General features: G+C 38.7%; 2 protein-coding genes across 2 annotated transcripts; one reads left to right on the top strand and one right to left on the bottom strand.

Moving 5' to 3' along the window:
* Nucleotides 1-4,143: 4,143 nt before the first annotated feature.
* Nucleotides 4,144-13,259, bottom strand: LOC308392742 (olfactomedin-4-like; the record flags this gene model as incomplete). The annotated part of the gene is made up of 8 exons (XM_080875946.1): nt 4,144-4,632; nt 4,712-4,880; nt 5,437-5,664; nt 6,270-6,423; nt 6,672-6,794; nt 6,946-7,041; nt 7,110-7,232; nt 13,206-13,259. The coding sequence occupies 8 exons, from the start codon at nt 13,257-13,259 to the stop codon at nt 4,197-4,199; spliced, it is 1,383 nt and encodes a 460-aa protein (XP_080732072.1). The 3' UTR covers nt 4,144-4,196.
* Nucleotides 13,260-18,888: 5,629 nt separating this feature from the next.
* LOC308392739 (olfactomedin-like) lies at nt 18,889-21,841 on the top strand (the record flags this gene model as incomplete). The annotated part of the gene is made up of 5 exons (XM_080875943.1): nt 18,889-18,977; nt 19,088-19,246; nt 19,899-20,111; nt 20,248-20,380; nt 20,994-21,841. The coding sequence occupies exons 1-5, from the start codon at nt 18,939-18,941 to the stop codon at nt 21,839-21,841; spliced, it is 1,392 nt and encodes a 463-aa protein (XP_080732069.1). The 5' UTR covers nt 18,889-18,938.
* Nucleotides 21,842-23,145: the final 1,304 nt, after the last annotated feature.

Genomic DNA, 23,145 nt, shown 5'->3' on the forward strand with positions numbered 1-23,145 from the left:
TTTAGTAACACTGAATGGAAACATCAGCTGAGATCATAATAAAGTCTTTGGTAACAATAAACTTAGATTGATCTTTTGCTGGCCTTATTTCACACAAAAAAATGTTTTTGTTGTTATTTGTGACACAATCACATATATATTGATTTTACTTGACAGCTTGCATCGTTTGAATAGTGAGTTTTGCTTTCTTCTTTGATCATTAACAACAAACTTCAAAAAAAGCTTGGTTCCAGCAACAACTTAAAGGGTGATAAACAGATCAAAGTCTTGTTCGTCTGCATAATGCTTTGTTCACTCTCTGTTATTATTCTCTGTGTCTGTGTTCCTCAAGCTTCGGTCCTCGAACAGATTCCTGGGATTTTGAGGGTTCTGCACATTATCTTAGTTGTTCCTAGGAGTGCACTCTGGACAGAGACCTACAGTGCTGTAGAGCCATTCTTCTAGTTTAAGAGTTACAGCTCATAATGTTCCTACTACCAATGGGACCATTTTGGACTTTACCTTTCACATCTGTTCCTGTTGTTCCTTCAGCCTCTCGTAATTCTCATTTTTCCCATGCTCCTTTTTCTCTCTCATGTTGTTGTCCTGTGGGATTGCTATATACACCTCAACTGTTGTTTTCTGCTTCTTTTCAACTACCACTATGTATGATTGGAGATGGCAAACGGGCAGATGTCTCATGTATGTGCTCTTCAAAACCTTAAGTTGTGTAGACAGTCAGTACAAAATTGGCATAAATGATCTGAATCAAGGTGCAGTATAAAACAAACAAAAAAAAGCAACCTTATTTAGACCTGAGACTCGTGAAAAGATAGACTTGATAATGATAATGATAATATGGAGCTTTAGGTAAAGATGATAGGGCTCCTTCATTTATAAGATCATAATATTTGAATAAGAAATTTGGTCATTCCTCTGAAATAAGCACAATTTTTAGAACATTTAGAACAGGCTGACATCCTCTGGTAGGCCCTGTGATCACTGCCCTGCACCATGGTCCACCATAGGGGCCCTGCATGTTCACCCTGAGCACATATAACAAATGTGAAAAGGTCTGGAGAAGCCGTGGAGAATGTTATGCTGCCTGTAACATTGTTCAGCATGACCGGTTTGGTGGTGGGTCAACTATGGTCCGGTAGGCATATTTATAGAGAGTTTTCAAGACCACTATAGGCTAGGCACTATTTTCATGCCATACCATTAGGACCGACTCTCAGACCCTTCGCTGGTGCACTGGATGCTGTTTTCCTTTCCCCTTATAGCGTCTTCCTTTCATTTTTAAGAAATGCACATAAGGCCTCTGTGCTCTTACTGCTATACTATTTCTGCTGTGGAAACACGATTGTCAGGTGACATTTGCAGAAGTGTCATTGTTCCTAAGAAGCCACCTGTAGATGGTGACATTATGCTGGGATTCCATGAACACACTCACATAACAAACTCACACCCTCCCATGTGACTCCTTGACCCCCTGGCACCCTTAGCATCATCCTTTTGTTTCTTAACATCGTCTTATTGACCTCGTCATCCCAGTTTTATAATACTTAATCGTTTTTTTGTTTTGTTTTGTGAGGGTGGGTGAGTGCTAGTGTCACTAGTGATGACACAGACCTTAGAGGATAAGAAAATGTACTTACCAAAAAAACTTCATGTGTCCATTTCATAAGTTCAAGCCACACTTCAACAGAACATTCATATAGTAGTCATCTAGTATTCACAGGTCATAGTTGCTACTTTTGTGCCTCACTTATTGTTTCTCCTTTTTATATTAGACATAGGAAAGGGTTATGGTGCTGCAGCAACTCCGAATGTAGTCATGGGAAAGAGAGAGTAAATTGTAACGGTCTTTTGCATATGATGGTTTGTTGAGCTTTATGTCCAGATTTTGCTCTTTTGTACCATCTGGTGGTGAACTATGGAGGGTACAGTTCTTTGCAGTTTGGGTCTCCACCCAGTGACCTTTTTGCTAGCGCACATAGTAGCTGTGTCCCAAAACGTTGGCTGCATCCTTCGGAGGCCGCATTTGAAGGCCGATTACGTCACAGCCAGGCGTCGAAGGCTGTCCCAATTCGTCGACTCCTTCAAATGCGGCCGACAAATGCGTCCTTCATTTCCCCAAATTTGAAGGATGGGTTGGGTGTGTCCTTCGTGGCCCACCATATCCCAGAATTCATAGCGCGGCCCAGCCAAATTTCTGTTGCCAACAATGGCGGCCGCTACTGAGTTTTAAAAGTAGTCTTATTAATCTTTCTGGGTCACAAAATAAACTTTTAGCATATGTTCAGGTGAGAAAGTAGCTGTGTAAATTACAAATATCTGCTTAGTTTATCAAGACATCGCATATTTGCAAAAGTGTGCCGACGTTTTCGGAGACGTCTGTTTCATTTCACAGTCTCGCACTTCCGGCCTTCTCGGTCTTCGAAGGACCTGGCCCACGTAGACTGCGAAGGCCGGGTCCTCCGAAGGATGCAGCCGACCTTTTGGGACACAGCTAATGTCTGGACGCTGCAGCTCTCGGTTAGCTCCACATATGAATAAAGTAATGTTCAGAGTTAGATAAAGACAAGAAATAAGTGAGAAAAAAGATAGAAAAGAATATATTAAGGCCATAAAAGGCTAGTTACCCCCTCCTGGATGCCAACTCACGAGGTTTGTGTATTTGAAATGTTTGTTTCTGTGATTAATGACTTTTGATTGATTGAAACAAAGCACAAGAATGCATTCTGATGTGATGTTTTTTTTAATTGTTTCGAACGTGAGCAGTTCTCACGGGTTGTCAAGACCAGAATAAACCCTGTTTAATAACTCTACATGGTGCTTACGTCAATCCTTGCGGTAGCTACATAAACCCTATTGCAATTCCAGGGTTTCGTATGTCAGAAAATAATAATAACAAAACCATCTGCTCCTTACCGGGAAATAATTTAAATACAACCTCAGATGAACAACAACACATGACATATAATTTATTTAAGAAAAACTAAGCCAGATGTAGAAGCAGTGTGTAAAAAGATATAAAGCCCATAATTTTATAATCTGTAGAACCATCTTGCAATAACTTGCAGTAATCTTTCTGTATGACTTTACTGGTCTCTGAAATCATTATGGAGGAATTTTGTCTCCTTTACAACATTGCTTTGGTTCATTAAGCTATGGAGGTTTTTATTATGCACAGCTCTCACGGGATCTCAGCTGGGTTGAGAGCTGGACTGACTGTGCCATTGCAACACCCTGATTTTTTCTTTGCTTTTTTAATAATTCAGTTGTAGATTTGCTGCTGTGTGGCATCATTTTCCCATTGAATGACCCCATTTGGGCACCAGCTGTCAGACAATTGGATTCACTATTAACTCCAGAATACTTTGGTGTACAGAGGAGTTTACGGTTGATGCAAAGACTGCAACTTCTTTGCAAGAGCTCTTCCACTTTCAGTGGTCTGCACTTAAATTGTGAGCTTTAAAATGTGGAAGATTTTCTATGATGCTTGAAGGAGAATTTAAAATGTTGCACAAATTAAATTTAACTGTAAATGCATCGGAGAAAGCTTCGCAGATATCTCCTGTAGAATCAGCCACCTAAATGTGATCATGGCTCAAGAGTTGGCAGTTTGTCTTGTAATTGGAAGGTTGCTGGTTCGAGCCCCAGCTCTGACAGTCTCGGTCATTGTGTCCTATGGCAAGACATTTCACCTGTTGCCTACTGGTGGTGGTCAGAGGGCCCGGTGGCGCCAGTTTCCTGCAGCCTCGCCTCTGTCAGTGCGTCCCAGGGCAGCTGTGGCTACAAAGTAGCTTGCCATCACCTGTGTGTGAATGTGTGTGTGAATGGGTGGATGACTGTGTGTAGTGTAAAGCGCTATACAAATACAGGCCATCCGAGATGCAGGACAAAGCGTTATAAAAATAGCTTTGTCCCCGTTGCTGTCACTGAATTAAATAAGAACTGTTTTTGATTCGAAATATTAAAGTATGTGTCACAGTGAGTTTTATATATTTACTAGGTATGTGTGTTTTTAAAGGGATGTCAAATGCTGTCATTTTTCTGTAAAGCAAATTTACCTTGCCTTTAGGTATAAATAAAGTTACCTTACCTTACCTTACCTATTTACCTAAATGGCAAATATCACAAGGAGGAAGTAGGGAGGTTTTAATGTTTATTTCATTTATGTGAAAATTGGCTTTAAGCATCAACATAACAATTTACCCAAACAACACCTTGTAGGAAACCATGTTGGAGTCACAGTAAGCATGCAGCATCTGGTCCACAGGGCTGTAATTTAGGCTTTGAATGTTGGGAGACATCTTGTTCATGAAGATGCCAATGTTGAACTTCTCCTGTCCCGTCACGGTGTTGAATGAGTAAAAGATCTCCTCGACCTCCTTGTTAATGTAACGTGTTGCATAGAGAACGCCACACGCCATGAAGGTGTTGGTCACTGCCCGCTTGTAGATTGAAGTGTGCCAGGTCTTTCCAAGCACCGGTGTTTCACCCTCCTCTAGCTTGGAGAGAACCAAATTGCCAAAGTCCTGAGTGGTGGTGTAGACCACCCAGACACCAGACTCATCTGTTGCCAGGTCCAGGTCAGTGTATGGGTAGCATTCCTCAAGATGGCAGAAGTTACCTTTTGAGTTGTACCTGGTTAACAGAGGATAGCAGTGAAAGTTTCTGTCATAGTTATTCAGCATTTCATCAAGTAATGAGGTCCAAGACAAACCTGGTGCCTTTTGGTAGTTGTAAGGTTGTGACACTTTTAGTGGTGAGATTGAATCGACAAACATAATCTTGGTTGTAACAGTTGTAGTACAAAGCCCCTCCATACAGAACATTATTTGGACCCTGGATAGTGTTGGTAGTTGGGTTTGAGGAGTGGATCTGGACGTTACCTGAAAAAGAAGAAGACAAACGATATGGAAGAATAAATGTGAGAAAATAGTTTAACAATTTCTAGTATGTAAAAAACGTGTCATTAATAAAAAAGAACTGCAAAAAATTGTTCATAAGGACTTTCTAAATGTAGGTCTCAGAAGGAACCAAGGCAGAGCTGACTATGCACGTGTGCAGGACCAGCACTCATTGGTGAAAAAGAAAGATACTATCCTGCGCCAACAAGTACAGTAGTTGCTAGTCCACCAAATGCTTATCAGTCTCTCTCAGTCTTCATTTACAAATTAAAGTGCACATTAATCTTTGTAAAGATCTGCACAACTGTTGAGCTGAATGCCTCAAATAGTTAGGTATTGTGGATATGCCGAATAAACTTTATATTCTCTATGCTTTCCTTCAAGTTTTACCACAAAATCTGGTAAACCTGCAGGGTGAATGATTTTTTTTACATAAAATCAACAAACCACTTCAAAGTGATTGCAATAAAACCCAAAATGCTTTGTTACATAAATTGTACCTCTGACAATTAACCACAAGAAGAGAACAGTTCCTTACCTGGGACGCTCACTCCAATGATGAGAGAACTCAGACTGCTGTAAAGACGAACATAGTGGGCATATATATTACTGGAAGTCAACATGACCAGCCAGTACCAGCTTTCTTTGCCTTCCTCTGGTCTGGGATCACGACCCCAGGCTCCGTAAGCGTACGAGCCAGGATATTCTCCTGCTGTGTAGACCCTTGGTCCAGTGACATTAAGAAGCCGGCTGCGTGGACAGGTACCTGAGGGGAGAAGTGTGTAACAGTTGTTCTTTCTGCTGCTACTTTTATGGATGCAGTGCATAGTACAACCAGCTGTCAGACAAATGGCCTCCTACTTGTCTCTAGAATACTTTGTATACCGAGGCAACCTGATATCACAACAAAGTGTGGAGTAGACACGCCGGTTCATTTCATGCTTTGCCTCTCCAAAATGTGAAATGTACACGCACGCAGAAGTTGCAGTAAGCTGCAGTAACAGTAGAGGGAGATATTTATTTTCAAGCCAACATCAAGATAATCACTGGAAAAGGTTTTAACAGACATTATTAACACATTTACATGTATAATAGATTCTGACAAGTAAGGATCCTGGAAAGTACTTAATACGTTTTTGGTAAATAAGGCAAATGTTGACCAAATGCCAATAATACTTCACATTATACAATAATGGCCTTCAAATAGTTTGGTAATGCCTTCATAACTCGTCTTTGTTTGATGGTTTTTAGTTTCATTGTATTGAGCTCAGTTTAGTTCATGTTTGGTCTTCTGTAAAACGGTTTATTAACCCCTTCAGGGCCTCAGTAGCAGCCATCCAACCCCCAACCCCACCTGGTTGTTAGACTCACCCTGTGGGGGCTCGGTTGGCGTGACGGTAGTGTTAATTTTTTTGTTGCACTTGAATAGATCTGCCTTCAGAGCAGAGTTGACTTGCTGTCCCTTTATCACCTGCATGGTGTCAAACCTCTCCAGCTCTTGCATCTCTGCTTTCAGGTTATCCAGCTTGGAGACAGCAGATGTTAAAAGATCAAGCGAAATAGAAAAATGAATACAACACACTTATCAATATCAAATACTTTTCAAAATGCTCTTTTGACCTAATTTCAAGACTTTTTGTTTCCATAACATAACATAACATAACATAACCTAACATAACAGTGATGATGATTTTACAAGACAGTGTAAAAACAATAGTAAATATGCTCTTTAGAGTGATGTCAGTGTTTTGCAGCATGTGGTTGTGAATCTACCTGTTCAGTGGCGTTAGCAGTGAGGATCTGGTGTTGCTGGGTGGTGCTGTTGAGCTTGTCAATCAGCTGCTTGATCTCAGTCATTTCATTCTCTATAACATACAAGCTGAGAACTCCATACAGCTCTCCGTCATCCAACTTGAGGGGGTAGGGACAAATAAGTAAATACTTCAGCCTACTCCTTTTCAAACAAATAATGGAATGATATTTTGTAATGATTGTGAAGGCACATGTTTGAAATGTTTGAAATAAAAATGAACTGAACTGAACTGAACTCTCCGTCATCCTCCTCCTCCAGGATCAGCACATCTTTGTTCAGCTGGGAAAGACGACGCTCCAACCCCAGCAGTAGACTCTCCAGCTCCACAGTCTGCAGAGGCAGCAGTGATTAACCAGGAATGGAGACACACAGCATGAGAGCTTTAAAAGACTAGTTACCTTCCGTGGGGTGATGTTGCTGTTGCAGTCTGATACGTTGGTTTCAACTATCCTGAGTTTTTCATGAGGGAATGCCTTCTCTGAGTTATTCAGCTCGCATGCACACTTTTCTCGTGGAGGAGCCTGAAATTTAAATGTATTTTTAAGTGAAATAAGCAGCAGCATTTAGTGGTATTTGGTATTTGTCACTTCATTCAAAATGGATATTTTATCATTTAAAGGAAGTCTTCAGTATTTCTTACCTGATGTGTGAATGTGAGCAGAGCCCACAGTGAAATGATCACGTACAGCTTCATGGTGAATCACAGAGAGCAGAGCTGAACAAAACCATCTGTAAACTGCTGCAGCAGCTTGTGAACATTCCCGCTAACCTCCGTATGTGAGGAAGTGGATGTGGGTGTGTTTGTATTTCATGCATCATGCATCTCAGTGACATTTGTCACTGTTTTTCATGACATTTTTTGTTAATTACAAAAACTTTTTGAAGTTGTTTTCCCCTTTTCACTGCTGTTCAGCACAGGACATTTAATCATCTACGAATTTAATCAATATGGATTCTCAGAGCCAATGGCAGTAATGACTTACGAAACACAACACTGCATTCTTCAAGATATGATTTTTCTGTGTTTACTGACATGCACATATTTTAGCAAACCCACTGCATCAGCAAGTTTCTTTGCAGATTTAAAACTGTCAGTGCAATCTGAGTCTTTGCAACAGTTTGCTCAAATGCACTCTTAAACACTATTAGAACACACAACAAAAAACATAATACAAAATAAACTTTATACAATATATTTACTTACTATAATTTTACTGTATTTGCTACATACAGTAAAGTTTATGCTGGGAACATTTTTTGTTTTATAATGTATATGAGTCACAGCTAAACCTGCGGTGACTTGAAAATGAGACAAGTCGTAAAATAGCCAGAGACTAAAATCACAATGTGTCCAATTCCACCATTTAAATTTTACATTTCGTTCTGGTCTTTATTATTCGTGCAGTGTGTTAGCCACTACCTCATTTTGGTGCACGCTAAGCTCTTTTAACCGTATCACGTGAGCAGTCTGTGCTAAAATAATGCATAATTTATTTATGCCTCATACAATACCAGACTTGGATTAGCAATACATATTTGTCCAAGAAATTCAAGAAATGTAAATTATTTTATTATTTTTATCTATTTAATTTTCCCAACACATAACATTTGTCACTCCCCTAAGCGTCTCATAGTAACGTAAAAGGTACCCTTTTGTCCTTATGAAACGCTCTGAACAGAAAGCCACTTAAGACACAGTGGTAAGACACACTTGAAGCACAGGCTCCAGCCATCCATTCCAGCCCTAACCCTAACCTTAACCATACACATAGTGTTTTCCAAAGTGATTCAGGATCTGAAAGTGAACAGATTTGAGCTTCATGTCACACATAAAACACATTTATAGATTCAACCTGCTCTCATGCCGACGACTATGACAAATTGTGGTATGTTACGTGTTGAGATGAGAACGTGTTGAATAATATTACGAACTGCAGGCAGGTCAGTTTAACACCAGGACTTTTTCACAATATGCTGTAGACAATTTATGATGTAACATATGTGATTTGGACCTTCCCTAAAAAATGTATCAAAGGAAGCTGTCATGAATTTACTAAAGAAATTAAAAATGTGTTCATACCACAGTTTTGTTCTGTGGAGTATGATAAAGACAGCTCTCAGGTGCTAGACACAGCTCCCGACTTCTCTGACAAAAACTAGAGACCACAAAGACAACAGGTGGAAAACCACAATGAAATGAATCAAACAAGAGTGGACAAAGAACATGAATCCAGATTCCAAGATGGGTATTTCACGGCCATTTGAAATTGTCACTTATACAAGACTGAGGTCTCCAACTGGAAGCAGTCCATCTATTTTTTGCCACCATATTAAAGACATCAGATAAACACAAGGTTAAGCAAACATAGCAACAGTAATGTTAGGCAGTGGATGTCAAGAACCAAGTACAGTTTATCTGACAACACAAAGATAATTGTCTGTTTTGATACAGACATCTCTTAAACCTTTATTTATTGAATAAACACCAGAGATAAAGTTTTGTGTACAGGCAGCAGTCTAAACCTGTTGTAATAACACTCTGTTAACACTATTACAGTCTGCTAGTCAATAAGCATTCATAACTCAGTGCTGTGGCTGGATGATGCAATAAGACCCTGCATAAACGCAGACGGTGACTAATATGTACCCTTCTGCATGTAAATTCTGCATTTACATGCAGAATTTTTGTTGTAGATCCTGTAACAGTGAAGTTTTAGGAACAGAAAGTGCCCACTTTGCACTCAGACTGCAATAATAATTTTTTATTTTTATATTGTGGTTTGTGTTATGCATGCAATGTCTTAGCAATGGTTGAATTTATTGTGTTCTAAGCTCTTTAACTGCTTTACATACACCAAGTTTCCGGTAATACCTTTAGCACAGAGTTTGATTATGTTTTAAAGTATTGCAAACACATTTTTAGAAATTAAAAGGTTTCTTTTAGATTTTCAAATGAAGTCTGAGTTGGTCACTGATATACTTTAGTGGAATATAAGCACTAAAAGAAAAGAATGGGCTTAAACTTAGTTATGCTTAGACTTGATAATCAATATGCTTTGTTCATATTTTCATTTTGAATTGGAAATGTTAAACTTGATTAATTTGCTGTACAGATGTGCATTAGAAGATTTAATTTGTGTTCTGGTTCAAAAGTAGTTCACTTAGGTCTTGGCAATTAGAGGACAACACAAATGGTCATTTAAACTAACATCTACTGCACAGCTCATAACATGTTTTCCAAAGAAGTGCTCTTTTCTTAGGCCTTGGGGCCATTGTTGTGGTCAGCGCCAAACATGATTTAGACTTTAGAGGGTAAAGGATCAGTTATTCATTTTGTAACAGCTGTAACAAAATAAGTAGTTTAAAGCAGGGGTCTCGGACTTCACAACTCAGATTTTAGATGTGTCCTTGATCCAACAAAGCTGATTTAAATGGCTAAATTACCTCCTCAGCATGTCTTGAAGTTCTCCAGAGGCCTGGTAATGAACTATTTCAGGTGTGTTGACCCACGGTGAGATCTACAACCTGCAGGACACCGGCCCTCAAAGCCTGGGGTTACGAGACCCCTGGTTTAAATCAAATACAGCTTAGATAAATTTGGCAATATTGCATTTCAGCAAATGGTTTAATGTAATTCATTAGAATGTTAGGGGGCAAAAACACAAAAGTATTTGTCACCTCAAACACAAAAATATTGACTCTCATTAGAATTTTTTTTTTTACTTTTATATAAAGTCAGTTAAAGATGTCATTAAAAAATCTCTTAAGCCAGTAAAAGACAAGAACAAAAAAATTAGCAAACTAACTAATAAAATTAGCAAATTATTAAACACTGACCATTACTATGAAAATTAACCTTAAAAGTTACCCCATATATGAAGGTTTTTCAGCCCTTTTTTCTGACCTTCAGAAATATTTATTTTACTGGTGCAGTTATTTGAATCGAATCTTTTATGAATTTACTCAAAAATCACTTTATAGTAAACCATGTTGGAGTCAGAGTAGACATGTAGTGTCTGGTCCACAGGGCTGTAGTTCAGGGCTTGAATGTTGGGAGAAATCTTGCTGATGAAGATGCCTAGGTTGAACCGCTCCTTCCCCGTCACGGTATTGAATGAGTAAAAGATCTCCTCGAGCTCTTGGTTGACGTAACGTGTGGCGTAGAGAACACCGCAGGCCATGAAGGTGTTGGTCACCGCCTGCTTGTACACTGACGTTTGCCAGGTCTTTCCAAGTGCAGGTGGTTCACCCTCCTCCACCTTGGACAGGATCATGTTGCCAAAGTCCAGGGAGGTGGTGAAGACCACCCAGACACCAGATTCATCTGTTGCAAGATCCAGATCAGTGTATGGGTAACACTCCTCAAGGTGGCAGAAGTTAGCCTTTGAGTTATATCTGGTTAACAGAGGACAACAGTGAATGTTTTACACTTAAAAAGCAACTCTTATTCATAAATGAATGTTTCCATCATAGTTATGTCTCATATTCATGAGCTCAAATAAAAAGTTGTGGACAAAAACCTAGTGCCTTGGTGTAGTTCTAAGGTAGTAACGTGTTTGGTGGTGAGCTTGAAATGACAAACAGCATCTCGGTTGTAACAGTTGTAATACAAAGCCCCTCCATACAGAACATTATTTGGACCCTGGATGGTGTTGGTAGTTGGGTTAGAGGTGTGGATATAGACATTTCCTGGCAGAAAAAGAAGTGAAAGGAGAAGAAGCAGTGTGATGGGGAAACTCAAATTTAAGTATCATTGGTTGTGTTTTTAGAGAACGAATAAGCAATTTAGATCTACACAGTATGACACATTAAAATATGCACAGTTAGTAAAGCATCAATACATAACATTCTTTAATAGAACTTTATCAGGTAATGACTTATATTATTCTCTTATGAGAACTATTTACTAGAATATCTCCTAGGAAGTCTTCCAGTGCAGGTGAAGTTATTTCTTTCTTGCAAACATTTTACAATTTATTTCAAAGAATATTCACAGTTTATTTAAACGTAATATTTGCTAGAATCTGCACCCGATGCTACTTTAGTCAGTTTTTTTTTGTTGTTGTTGTTGTTAAATTACAGTGCATGTTAACTTTCTAATGATCTGTATCACCGGACTTCAACATTTGTGAAGCTCTGCAGTCACTGTCATTCTCATTTATTTTCAGTAACACAAGTTAAAGGAAAACAGGTCTTCATTGTCTTTAAAAAATCTCAAAGGAATTCGATCCTGTCATCGGCCACTTCAAAGGGACAACTGGCACGTTTGACACTACACAGCAGTTCCTTACCTGGGGCACTCACCCCCCTAATGAGAGAGTTCAGGCTGGAGTAAAAACGAATGTAGTTGGAGTATCTGTTGTTGGAAGTCATCATCACCAACCAATACCAGTTCTCTTTCCCTTTCTCTGGTTTGGGATCACAGCCCCAGGCTCCATAAGAATACAAGCCAGGATACTCTCCTTCTGTGTAGAACACTGGCCCGGTAACACTAACAAGCCGGCTGCGAGGACAAGTACCTGAAGGAAAATTAAAGTGTGTATTAACTGTGAGCCATACTAGTCCTATAGAGGTTTCAACCTCTTAACAATCGCAAGTGAGGCATAACTCACCCTGTGGAAGCTGTGGAAGCTGGGTGAGTGCCTTCACTTCCTTTTTGCAACTGTCCAGGTCTGTCCTCAGAACCTCGATGGTTTGTCGTCCCTTTATCACCTGCATGGTGTCGAACTTCTCCAGCGCTTTCATTTCTGTTTTCATGATCTCCAGCTGAGAGAAAGAAGACATTCAAATGTGGAGCCAAACAGAGAAAAATGTATTTCTTAACATGGCTTGATACTCCACAAATCAACAAAAGGGCACTCAAAACAATGAATATACAGAATATGTTTAACAGAATTAAATGTCACTGTTCTGTTAACACCATCTATAATATCGAATAGTGAAAACACAATAGTAGATGTACACTTCAGGGTGATGTCAGCGTTTTGCAGCATGTGGTTGTGAATGTACCTGGCGAGTGGCGCTAGCAGTGAGGATCTGGTTTTCCTGGGTGGTGCTGTTGAGCTTGTCAATCAGCTGCTTGATCTCATTCATTTCATTCTCTATAAGATACAGGCTGAGAACTCCATACAGCCCTCTGTCATCCTCCTTTTCCAGGATCAGCACATCTTTGCTCAGCTGGGTAAGACGTTGCTCCAACCCCTGCAGTAGACTCTTCAGCTCCACAGACTGCAGAGACAGCAGTGGTTAAACAAACAAACAGTATGACACTATGAGTCGCAGGGTAACTTACCTTCTGTGGGATGATGTTGCTTTTGCAGTCTGATGTACTGCTTTCAACTTTTCTGAGTTTTTCATGGGGGAATATTCTCTCTGAGTTATTCAGCTCGCATGTACACTCTGTATGCTCCTGAAAATGTAAGGGTGGTGTATTATGAATTGTACTAAAGTTTAAAAAAGATTTCTATGTGACCTGAGGCTTCAGTGTTTCTTACCTGCTTGGTGACGGTGAGCAGAGCACACAGTGGAATGATCACATACAGCCTCATGTTGGACCAGAGAGAAAATTTTGTGTCTGACTGAAGCAGCAACATCAAACTTGTGAGGAATCGTGCGAACGTCTAGAGAAGAAATAAAAAATGTTGACAATCACAGACACAGAACGAAAGCGAGAGAAAGCACGACACAAAGAGAGAAAGAGAACAACTTAAACAAGAAACAATAGCCACAAAGAGGAAAAAAGAAAAACACACTGTTACTACAGATACTGCAACACAGTGAAATAAAAGCAACAATAAAAAAATGCAGAAAACTATTACACCTTAACTGAATAAGCACATTCCTGTGCATCTGATAATAAAACTTGGAATACGTGGAATATACAAAGATAATCCAAACAACTGATTCATGCACCTTTTTTTGAGGATTTTAAGGACATTTCATATGCAGCTTCTCTCAATGGAAGATGTAGTAACAGGTTTCAGGAACAGGAAGTGAAAATTCTACATGAGTGCAAAAAATACCACGGAAAGAAAAATCATGTCATGTCCAATTATACCATTCACAATTAATTTTTAACTCTAGAGGTTGCTATCCATGCTATGTTTTTGTGCCTGTTAAGTGTTCAAATTGTGCAGTTGTTATCGTTACTCGTGCTACACAACTGGAATTGGTGATATCCTGTACGCTTGCTCAGTTCAGTTTAATTTAACTGATTTGAATTGTAATGTATTTTTATGGGTTGATTAACTCACCACCCAATAACATTTAGGATGTGAGGAAAACAATTTGTATAGTTTTGAAAAAATGTATCATGTTTTTCCTTTTTTATATATGAAATATCGATAAACATATCTGGTAAACGTTTGAGGTCTCCATTCTCATATGTTGTCTTTTATAATTATTGACAAAAACCAGCAAACAGAAATGAGTCAACTGGAGAAAAACTGAAAGATTTTAAAGCAACACGTAACATACCGACGCTATCGCCGTGTCTCAATTCCTAGGCTGCATCCTGCTGCATTTGTAGACCGATTAAGGCACAGCCAGGGGACGAAGGCTGTCCCAATTCGAAGGATACTACAAATGCGGCCGACAGATGTGTCCTTCATTTCGGGTGTATCCTTCGTGGCCCAACCTATCCCAGAACTCATAGTGCGGCCCCGCCAATTCCAGTTTCCAACAATCGTGGCAGCTCCTTAGTTTTAATATTACTCTTATTACTACTTTCTGCGTGACAAAATAAACCTTTAAGATCTTTTCAGACAAGAATGTAGCAGTGTACTGAAAATATAGTAAAACACAATTTACTTGTTTTTTAAATATATTTTTTGTAAATATGCATATTTCAATTGTAAAAATACATTCAGAAATGTATCATAATTTCCCAAATATTTGTCTGTTATGTGAGAGAATGATCTGTTAAATTCAAATGTAATACTATGGAAAAATATATAAAATGATTGAAAATTAATGAGAATAATCAATAATTAAAAGAGTAATTTCAATAATTCAGAGGTAACAAGTGAAAATATAATTAATAGGAATAAAAACTAAAAAAAACATATAAAACATTGCACGGCCACGCTGTGCTAATTATATATTTTAAAAAATAAATGTAGAGTAGTGATGGTAAATTTGATTCTTTTTACTGAATCTGTCAGGATGCCTGGGTCGTTGACCCAGGGTTTTTGAGTTTATTATATTATTTATACTTTCTAGTCTTTGGTTTCTTTGAGTTCTGTCTTATGGTTTATGTCTCTGTCTTCTTTAGTTGCTCTGTCTCCCCTATCACCTGTATCCCCTTGTCTAGTTTGCGTCTCTGTGTATCCTTAGTTCCTATATCCCCGTGTTCAGTCAGTGTTTGTGTCTGCCCTGGTCCCACGTCTCTGTTCCCTCTGTAGTGCCTGCATGTGAGTCTGTGTTATGTGTTTCCTGTTTTACTTTGAAGGTCTCTGTCTTATCTCAGTGTGTTCACTTTACGCTTCCTTTGGTCTCGTCAGTTCTGATTTGCCCCAGCTGTGTTTCCCTCCTGTTATTCATTCCCTGATTGCTCCCTCTTTGTATTTAAGCCCTGTGTTTCTCTGTGTCCGTGTCGCGATCTACCGTTTATTTTGCTGTGTGTTTTGCCCATCCACCGGTGTTAGTTTATTTTGAGTTTTTTTCTAGTTATGTGATGTTTGTGTTCAGCATTAAAGCTGTTTTGGTTTAAGTTCTGTCTCCGGAGTCTGCACCTTGGGTCCTATCCCTGTCCGCACACAGCCGTAACCTAACAGAAGATCGTGACCAGAACATGGACCCAGCAGACTCCGTGTGGTATCGGCGACCCGCAGTTTCTGCCTTCCTCAAGGAGAGCGTGAGGCAGGAGGCTAGGCATGCCCAGGAGCTCCAGTCACCCTTCTATGGGTCACGTTTGGGTTTGGGAGGGCCCCGCAGCCTCCAAACTGCCATGGCTACGGCCGAGCCAGCGCCTATGCCTCGGGCGATCAGGTTGAGCACGTGCTCAATCTCTCCAGTCGCTATACCTCCGCCTTCACCCCTGGATTACCAGTCCGACAAGAGGGTTAAGCGGCGGAGGAAGAAAGATTATGTGACGCCGGACGTTAGACTCACTCCACTGCAGTCCTTTGCTCTGTTTTTGGGACTGCAGCGTTCTTTATGTGATGTTTGCGTTCAGCATTAAAGCTGTTTTGGTTTAAGTTCTGTCTCCGGAGTCTGCACCTTGGGTCCTATCCCTGTCCGCACACAGCCGTCACCTAACAGAATCGAGTTTTAATGAGTCACTCACCAAAGTGAATCGGATTTTTTGGAGTCATTTGATTCACTGAGTCAGTCGACCAGAGAGTGCAAAAAATGTGAAGATGAATGATTCTAAAAGAAAATGACTATTTTATAGAGCAAAAAAGAGCAAAAACATTTCTAAAATTAAGCAATTTCCTATCAAAATTGCTTAATAAACATTTATTTATTTTTATTTTATTTTAATATATTTTTATTTTTTATTTTATTTGTATTTTCCTTAAATGTGTTAAATATATATTTTCTCATCTAAATGTTCACTGAGCTGTGAGCCAGGGGGAGGTAATGCGCCTTAACATTGGTTGCCAACCAAGAAGAAGAAGAAGCTGTGAGCCAGGAGGGAGGAGGTGAGTGAGTCCTGAGTGATTCGCTTACGATTCAGCACAGGAGGGAGGGGGTTAATGAGTGAGTGAATCGTTCGCTCTATGATTCAGCACAGGAGGGAGGGGGTGAGCGAGTCCTGAGTGATTCGCTTACGCTTACAATTCAGTACAAGCTCTTGATGTGAGCTTCTACTCAGGGTTTTTTTTCTTCCAGTTCAGAGCAGAAATTTTTTTGTTATGATACTGGATGTTGTGTTTTTCTCCACAACTTTAATTATAACCTAGATACATTGCTGCTAACAGCAACAGGGATGAGTCAGTGAGTCAGTTGGGCTTGTGAATCATGATTCATTAGTCAGTAAAGTGATTCTCGAGTATTGAACGATTCGTTCATGATTCGCGCATCACTAATGTAGAGGTAGGAATTGCAATTAATATGAATCTCAAAGTATTCACAACATTCCTGAACAGAAATAGGCCACTGCACCTGGGGTGAGGGTGTGGCCATGAAAACAATGTGACATGCCATTGGATGTTGGGACACATAATAACATGACACTAAGCATCGGCCAATGAATGTGAACTAGCAACCACAAGGTCGCGGGTATCGGTGTACTGTAGGAATATCCTAATATAAAAGTATTTTACTGTGCATTTTACAGTTTTGTTCTGTTCTTGTAGAATATCATTAAAGTTACGTAAATAGACTGTGATTTCGCATTTCAAATGTAAATTAACGTTAAATCACTGTAATGTAATAAAACATGATTTTCATGATTATTAAATGTATCTGTCTGTACATATGTATATTTAGATTGTTAAAATACATTCACAAATGTATCATGATTTCACAAATATCTGTCCGTTATTTGAAAGATTGAATCGTTGAATTCAAATGTAATGCTATGGAAAAGTATATAACATGATTCCTATAAGCTTGTGTTACGTCACATAAGTATTATTATCATTGCTATTTAGGGCAATTGTGGCTCAAGAGTTGGCAGTTTGCCTTGTGGTCAGAAGGTTGCCGGTTTGAGCCCCAGCTCGGACACTCTCGGTATTGTGTCAAGACTCTTCACCTACCGCCTACTGGTGATGGCCAGAGGGGCCGATGGTGCAATATGGCAGCCTCGCCCCTGTCAGTCTGTCCCAGGGCATCATATCCATTATTATTTAAACCAACTGTTAACTGTATATTTCTGTACATTTACGTATTATGATTCATATTGCCACATTCATTGACCTTGTTTATAGGTAATTTCTTCAGAAAGTTATTTTCTGTTATTTTCTGGTAGTATTTTGGTGCACCAGCTGCCGGAATATTGCTGTTTTTTTAAGATTTGTTTTTTTTTTCTAGTTATAGATAATTTCATTGTTTAATCACGTCAAAATGTTCCTAATTTAATGTCTAAAAGCACTTGGAAAGGCAAGATCCCTATGTAAAATTAGCGCAACAAACTGTATTGTCATTACTGGAAATAAGCATATTTTTATGAGGAAGTTATTTTCTGTTATTTTACGGTAGTATTTTGTCGCCCCAGCTGCCGGAATATTACCGATTTTTTTAAGATGTTTTTTTTAACAGTGCACATAAAGGCAGACAGTGACTAATACGTGCATCTATTTTGAAGATTTAGAGAGTCATACATGCTGAATCTTAGTTGTAGATCCTGTAATGGTAAAGTTTCAGGAACTGAAAGTGTCCACTTTGAGTCAGACCGCAATAATAATTAGATTTTTTTTTAAATTCTGTGGTTTGTGTTATGCATGCAACATCTTACAGTAAATCATTTATTGTGCTCTTTTAACAGTCTCCAAGTTTCCAATGATGATTTATGATAAGGTTTCGTTGCTAAGCAAGTACATGTTTAGAAGTTGCTACTTTTCATTACATATTAATATGTCAATGTAAATACCTACCTTTTAGGGTACGTAACAGAGATTAGAAGGGCTTAATTTTTTACTTTTTTATTCAGAACTGATAAAAATAGTTTAACATAAAAAAGGTGATAGAATTTAAAAAGTGTCTCTTGTTATTTAGTTTCTAAGAGTGTATCACTTTTATCTAAGTTCACCCTTGCAAAAATCAGATTAATTTGTTACAATATGCTAAAAGCGTCGTTTCCATTGGCTACAGGTTTTAACATTTTAACGTTAAAGTAAATGTATAACATCTGCCAGCAGTATTTAGTACTTATATTACATAGATACGCAGTTCTGTAGTTGTATTACGATATTAAGATTTTGTTGATTAATTGTTTTGGTCATGTTTTAGTAAAAAAAAAAATACAAAAATCTATAATAATTAAAAAAATTAATAAAGTAGGAAATAATCCTGTTAGGAAGGAATGAAAACATTTGGAAATGAGAGCTGATAAATTAACAATACATGAAGGAAGTGGGAGGGGTCCTACAGAAGTCCAGCTAGATGCTTTTAGTTGTGTCATCCAATTGCTTTTAAGTCTGTGACGCAACCCATCAGTGACAGGAAACAGGCCAGCAGGCTGTGTGTTTGTTGTCAGTGAGTTTATTAGAGAAAACAGAAGAGCACTGTGTGTGTGTGTGTGTGCATCTTTGTTGGTCCAGTCTCAGTTTTTCCAGCTAAACATGCTGCAGATACTTCTATTGCTACTGCTGTCATCCACGGTAAGTTACACTTCAAAGCTAATGATTTAATATAGTATTTTAGGAGAAAAAGTTATTTGAGTAGCCCGTGAACAGTTCCTCAGGATTTAACCTGCTGTACCCACAATCAGGCTGACAGCCGGAGTCAGCGAGTGTCGGGCTACAAGAAGGCAAATGCATGTGTGTGCCAGCTAAACTCCACCATGTGGCTGTTCCCTGCTCAGAAGTTTAAGTACGTGTTGGAGGAAGTTCACACCTGTGAAGGATCTCTGAATAACCTACAAGAAGAGGTAAGAACTCATGTAGCATTATTTTACTCACCTCTGCTACTTAAGCATAAGTACCAATTGCAATATTATTGCTTCATTATTTATAATTTTTTTATTATCACATATACTATATATTGGTATGTAATTTTTAAATGTATGTGTTACTGAAGTTTATATTTTCATATCATTCCTCTGCCACCTTCAACAGATTTATTTTTGAACAACAAAAAGATTTGTAGGATTCATATTGAAAACTAGAAAACCTATGGCTTGTTTGTCTTGTTAAACTTACATTATCAGTTGGGATTTAAATACACAGCCGGGGTCCACGGTGTTTTATTTTTCAGTTATATTCCACATTGGCCTTTTGGAATCTCTTTTCTATAAGTACCTCCTCGTTTATTATACTCTTATACTGAAATTTGATATGATATGAGAAAGTATGCACAGTAAAATTTGTAAAATAATATAATGTAAAATAATCACTTTTCATAACCATTTCAATATTTGATATTAAATACTTTAAAAAAGTTTAAAAAGCAAAAACACTGAAATACCCACAGAATTGATTTCCTGTTACCATTAATTTTATGTTATTGTCTGCCAGATAATATTTCAACTTCAGTCTGGGATCAGAATATCACAGGATTTTTTTTGTCTGCATTTCTTGCAGCTGACGTTCTCCAGCCAACGTCTTCCACTGATCCAGGATCAGTTTTCCAACTTTACTGCTCGGCTGGAGCCCTACAACTACCTGCATTTCAGGGGCCTGTATACAGAACTGTCCCTGCGCCAGCTGGGCCAGGAGCTCAGCCAGTTACAGGTGGACATCGATGTGGTCCACAGCCAGCTTAACAACTCCGAGACACAGAAACTCTCCAAAGAGGTAGAGCTAAAATAGCAAATGGCAGCAAAATACAACAGAAAGAAAAGATTTAATGTTATATTATGTCAGGTCACATGTGACCTGTTGTGATGTAACAGAATTATCAATAGAATAATATTATATCCATTTCTGATAGGCTGATAGACTACATAAACATGTAAACAAGATGCAAACAATAGACACGCTTAACATGAAGACTGTGAAGGAGAAACTGCGCTACCTAAAGAATAATGTGGAGACCTGCAAGTCAATCCCCAAAGACTTCAGAGGTATGTGTGTGTGTGTGTGTGTGTGTGTGTATGTGTGTGTGTGTGTGTGTGTGGTGTACATGTTTAGATATCTTTGTGAGGACAGAAAATTAACATGCTGCTATACTTATGCGGACGAAATGCCCGTTCACACGAGTTTGAGGCTCAAAATGTGATTTTAGTGTCAGGGTTACAACAGGGTTAGGGTTAGGCATTATTTTTGATGGTTAGGTTTAGACTAGGTGGCTGGGGAAAGCATTATGTCAATTAGATGTCCTCACTATGGTATGAAAAAATTGTGGGTGTGTGGGATTGTCAGTGAGAGACAATTATCAATTAATTTGTAATAATCAATTATTCCTGAACACAGTATTTCTCAGTGATTGGGGTATTGGACTTTCTTTGTATTTTGATTCTACCTATGCACAAGGAATGGTGAAGAAGACCCAGTACAAAGTCGTGTCACTCAAGAACTACAAGAACTAGCTTATTTTCCCTGATCCTGTCTGAAAATAATATTTGAGCCAAACAGACACTCTCACGGGATCATAAATAAATGATCCCGATAGGTGACAATGATTGACTGTATCTTATTATCTCCTTCAGAAACCTCCTGATCTTTCTGCCTTTCCAGGTCATGACAGGCACTGCCTCAGAGGTCTGATCACCAACATCAGTGACCCTATCACAGCTAAAGTCAGTCCTCATGGTAAGAGCTATATCTCTGGTTCGTGGGGAAAACAAGCCCAGAAAGAGAGCGAGGGGCAGAAGAACAGTTACTGGGTTCAACCTCTGCTAAGCAGCCACATCTGGGGCAACACTGTGCGCCTTTACCAAACCTATGAAGACCTCATGGCCTCAACAAACCACAGAGAATTTACCTTTGCTTCATCTTACAGTCATCCCAGCACAAATGAAGGTCCGAACGCCGTCCTGTATGGCGAGGCTCTGTATTATCACTGCTACCGCTCTGCAGACATTTGCCGGTACGACCTGGAGACCAACGAGGTCAAACGGGTGACTCTTCCAGGCACCGGTGTGGGTTTCAACAACAAGTTCCCCTATTGTTACTACGATTGCCGGCTCAATAGTGATGTTGATGTAGAGGCAGATGAAACAGGACTGTGGGCTCTCTATGCCACTATAGGTAACCATGGTAACCTCGTGATCAGCCGCTTAGTTTGGGACAGCGAGGTGAAGAGTCTCAACGTGACACAGACGTGGGAAACGAGGTTGTTCAAGAAGGCAGTAAGTAACGCCTTCATGGTGTGCGGTGTGATGTACGCAACTCGTTACGTTAATGAGTACCGGGAGGAGGTGTTCTACGCCTTCGACACAGCCACAGGCAAAGAAGACAACTCACTAGCAATACCACTGGAGAAGGTAGCTAAAGCAGTGGCTAGTCTAAGCTACAATCCCACCAACAAGCAGATCTACATGTACAACGATGGATACTTGCTGGCCTACCAGGTTTACTTCTGATCTAAAGCTTGTTAAACAGTAAGAAAAAAGCAATGATTTAAAGTTCAGTTTGAGGACTATTTTATGCAAGCAATACAAATATCACAAATATGTCATGTATGCTGTAAAAAATTAAAAAAATCTATCTATCTATCTATCTATCTATCTATCTATCTATCTATCTATCTATCTATCTATCTATCTATCTATCTATCTATCTATCTATCTATCTATCTATCTATCTAGGCCTAGCTTGAGGGTACACGTTAATATTTTAGCTGTTATGGGGCTACAACTCTTGATGCTTCCTCTACCATGGGGGCTGCTTTGGACTTTATCTTCCATATCTGCTTCCATTGCTGCACATGGACGTCCCTCTCCTGTCCTGGTTCTGCTGGAGGTTCCTTCCTGTTAAAAAGGAGTTTTTCCTTACCACTGTCGTCAAATCACTTGCTCATTGGAGTGATATGATTGTTGGGTTTTCTCTGTTTTTTTATATTATTATAGGGTTTTTACAATATAAAATGCCTTGAGGGAAGTGTTGTTGTGACTTAGTGCTATATAAATAAAACTGAACTGAATTCAAATTTAGGGTTTTGGTGTTGCAGAAACTATGTAATGTAAATGAGAAAGTAAACACTATTTCAAATTTAGGGTTTTGCATATTAGCAAATATTAACAAAAATCATTGGAACCTTAAAAGAAAATTATTTAAATACAAACTCAGATGAAAACATGACATATTTCATCATGTCACTTATTTAACAAAATATATAATCAATGTGAAAAATTAAGTGCAGTGTACTCTATGATTCAGTAAATTGTAGAGACACGTGTATAATCTTTTTGAGAAACTTTATCAGTCAGTCAGATTATTATTGACACATTTTGACTCTCTTTTCTTTACAAAAATTGTTCATTCGATTAAGGTTCTCAGGCATTGATTTGTGCACTTGTATTATGAACCATAAATGTGTAACATTTTATCTGATACTTGAAGGAGAAACGAAAATGTTATCCATTGTAAATTTCAGTCATTGTAAATGCACTGCAAAAAATTAAATTAAATTAAAAAAACTTTTTCTACTCACATTTTATGTTTTTTGTTAATACAGTATGTCAAAATGAAAACATAACTATAAATTCAGACACGTGAGGTCGTGCTGAAAACAATGATACCAAACAAAAATAGTTTTTAAAGGTGAAATGTAGAGGAAACATCAAAAGTAGTTAAAAATGTCCAATTATACCCTGGACCCCAGAGGGTTAAAAAAATGTTTAACCCTCTGGGGTCCAGGCCCAGTAAGGCAATAGTTACTTTTCAA

This window comes from Rhamphochromis sp. 'chilingali' (assembly GCF_963969265.1).
Source record: "Rhamphochromis sp. 'chilingali' genome assembly, chromosome: 2".
NCBI lineage: Eukaryota > Metazoa > Chordata > Actinopteri > Cichliformes > Cichlidae > Rhamphochromis > Rhamphochromis sp. 'chilingali'.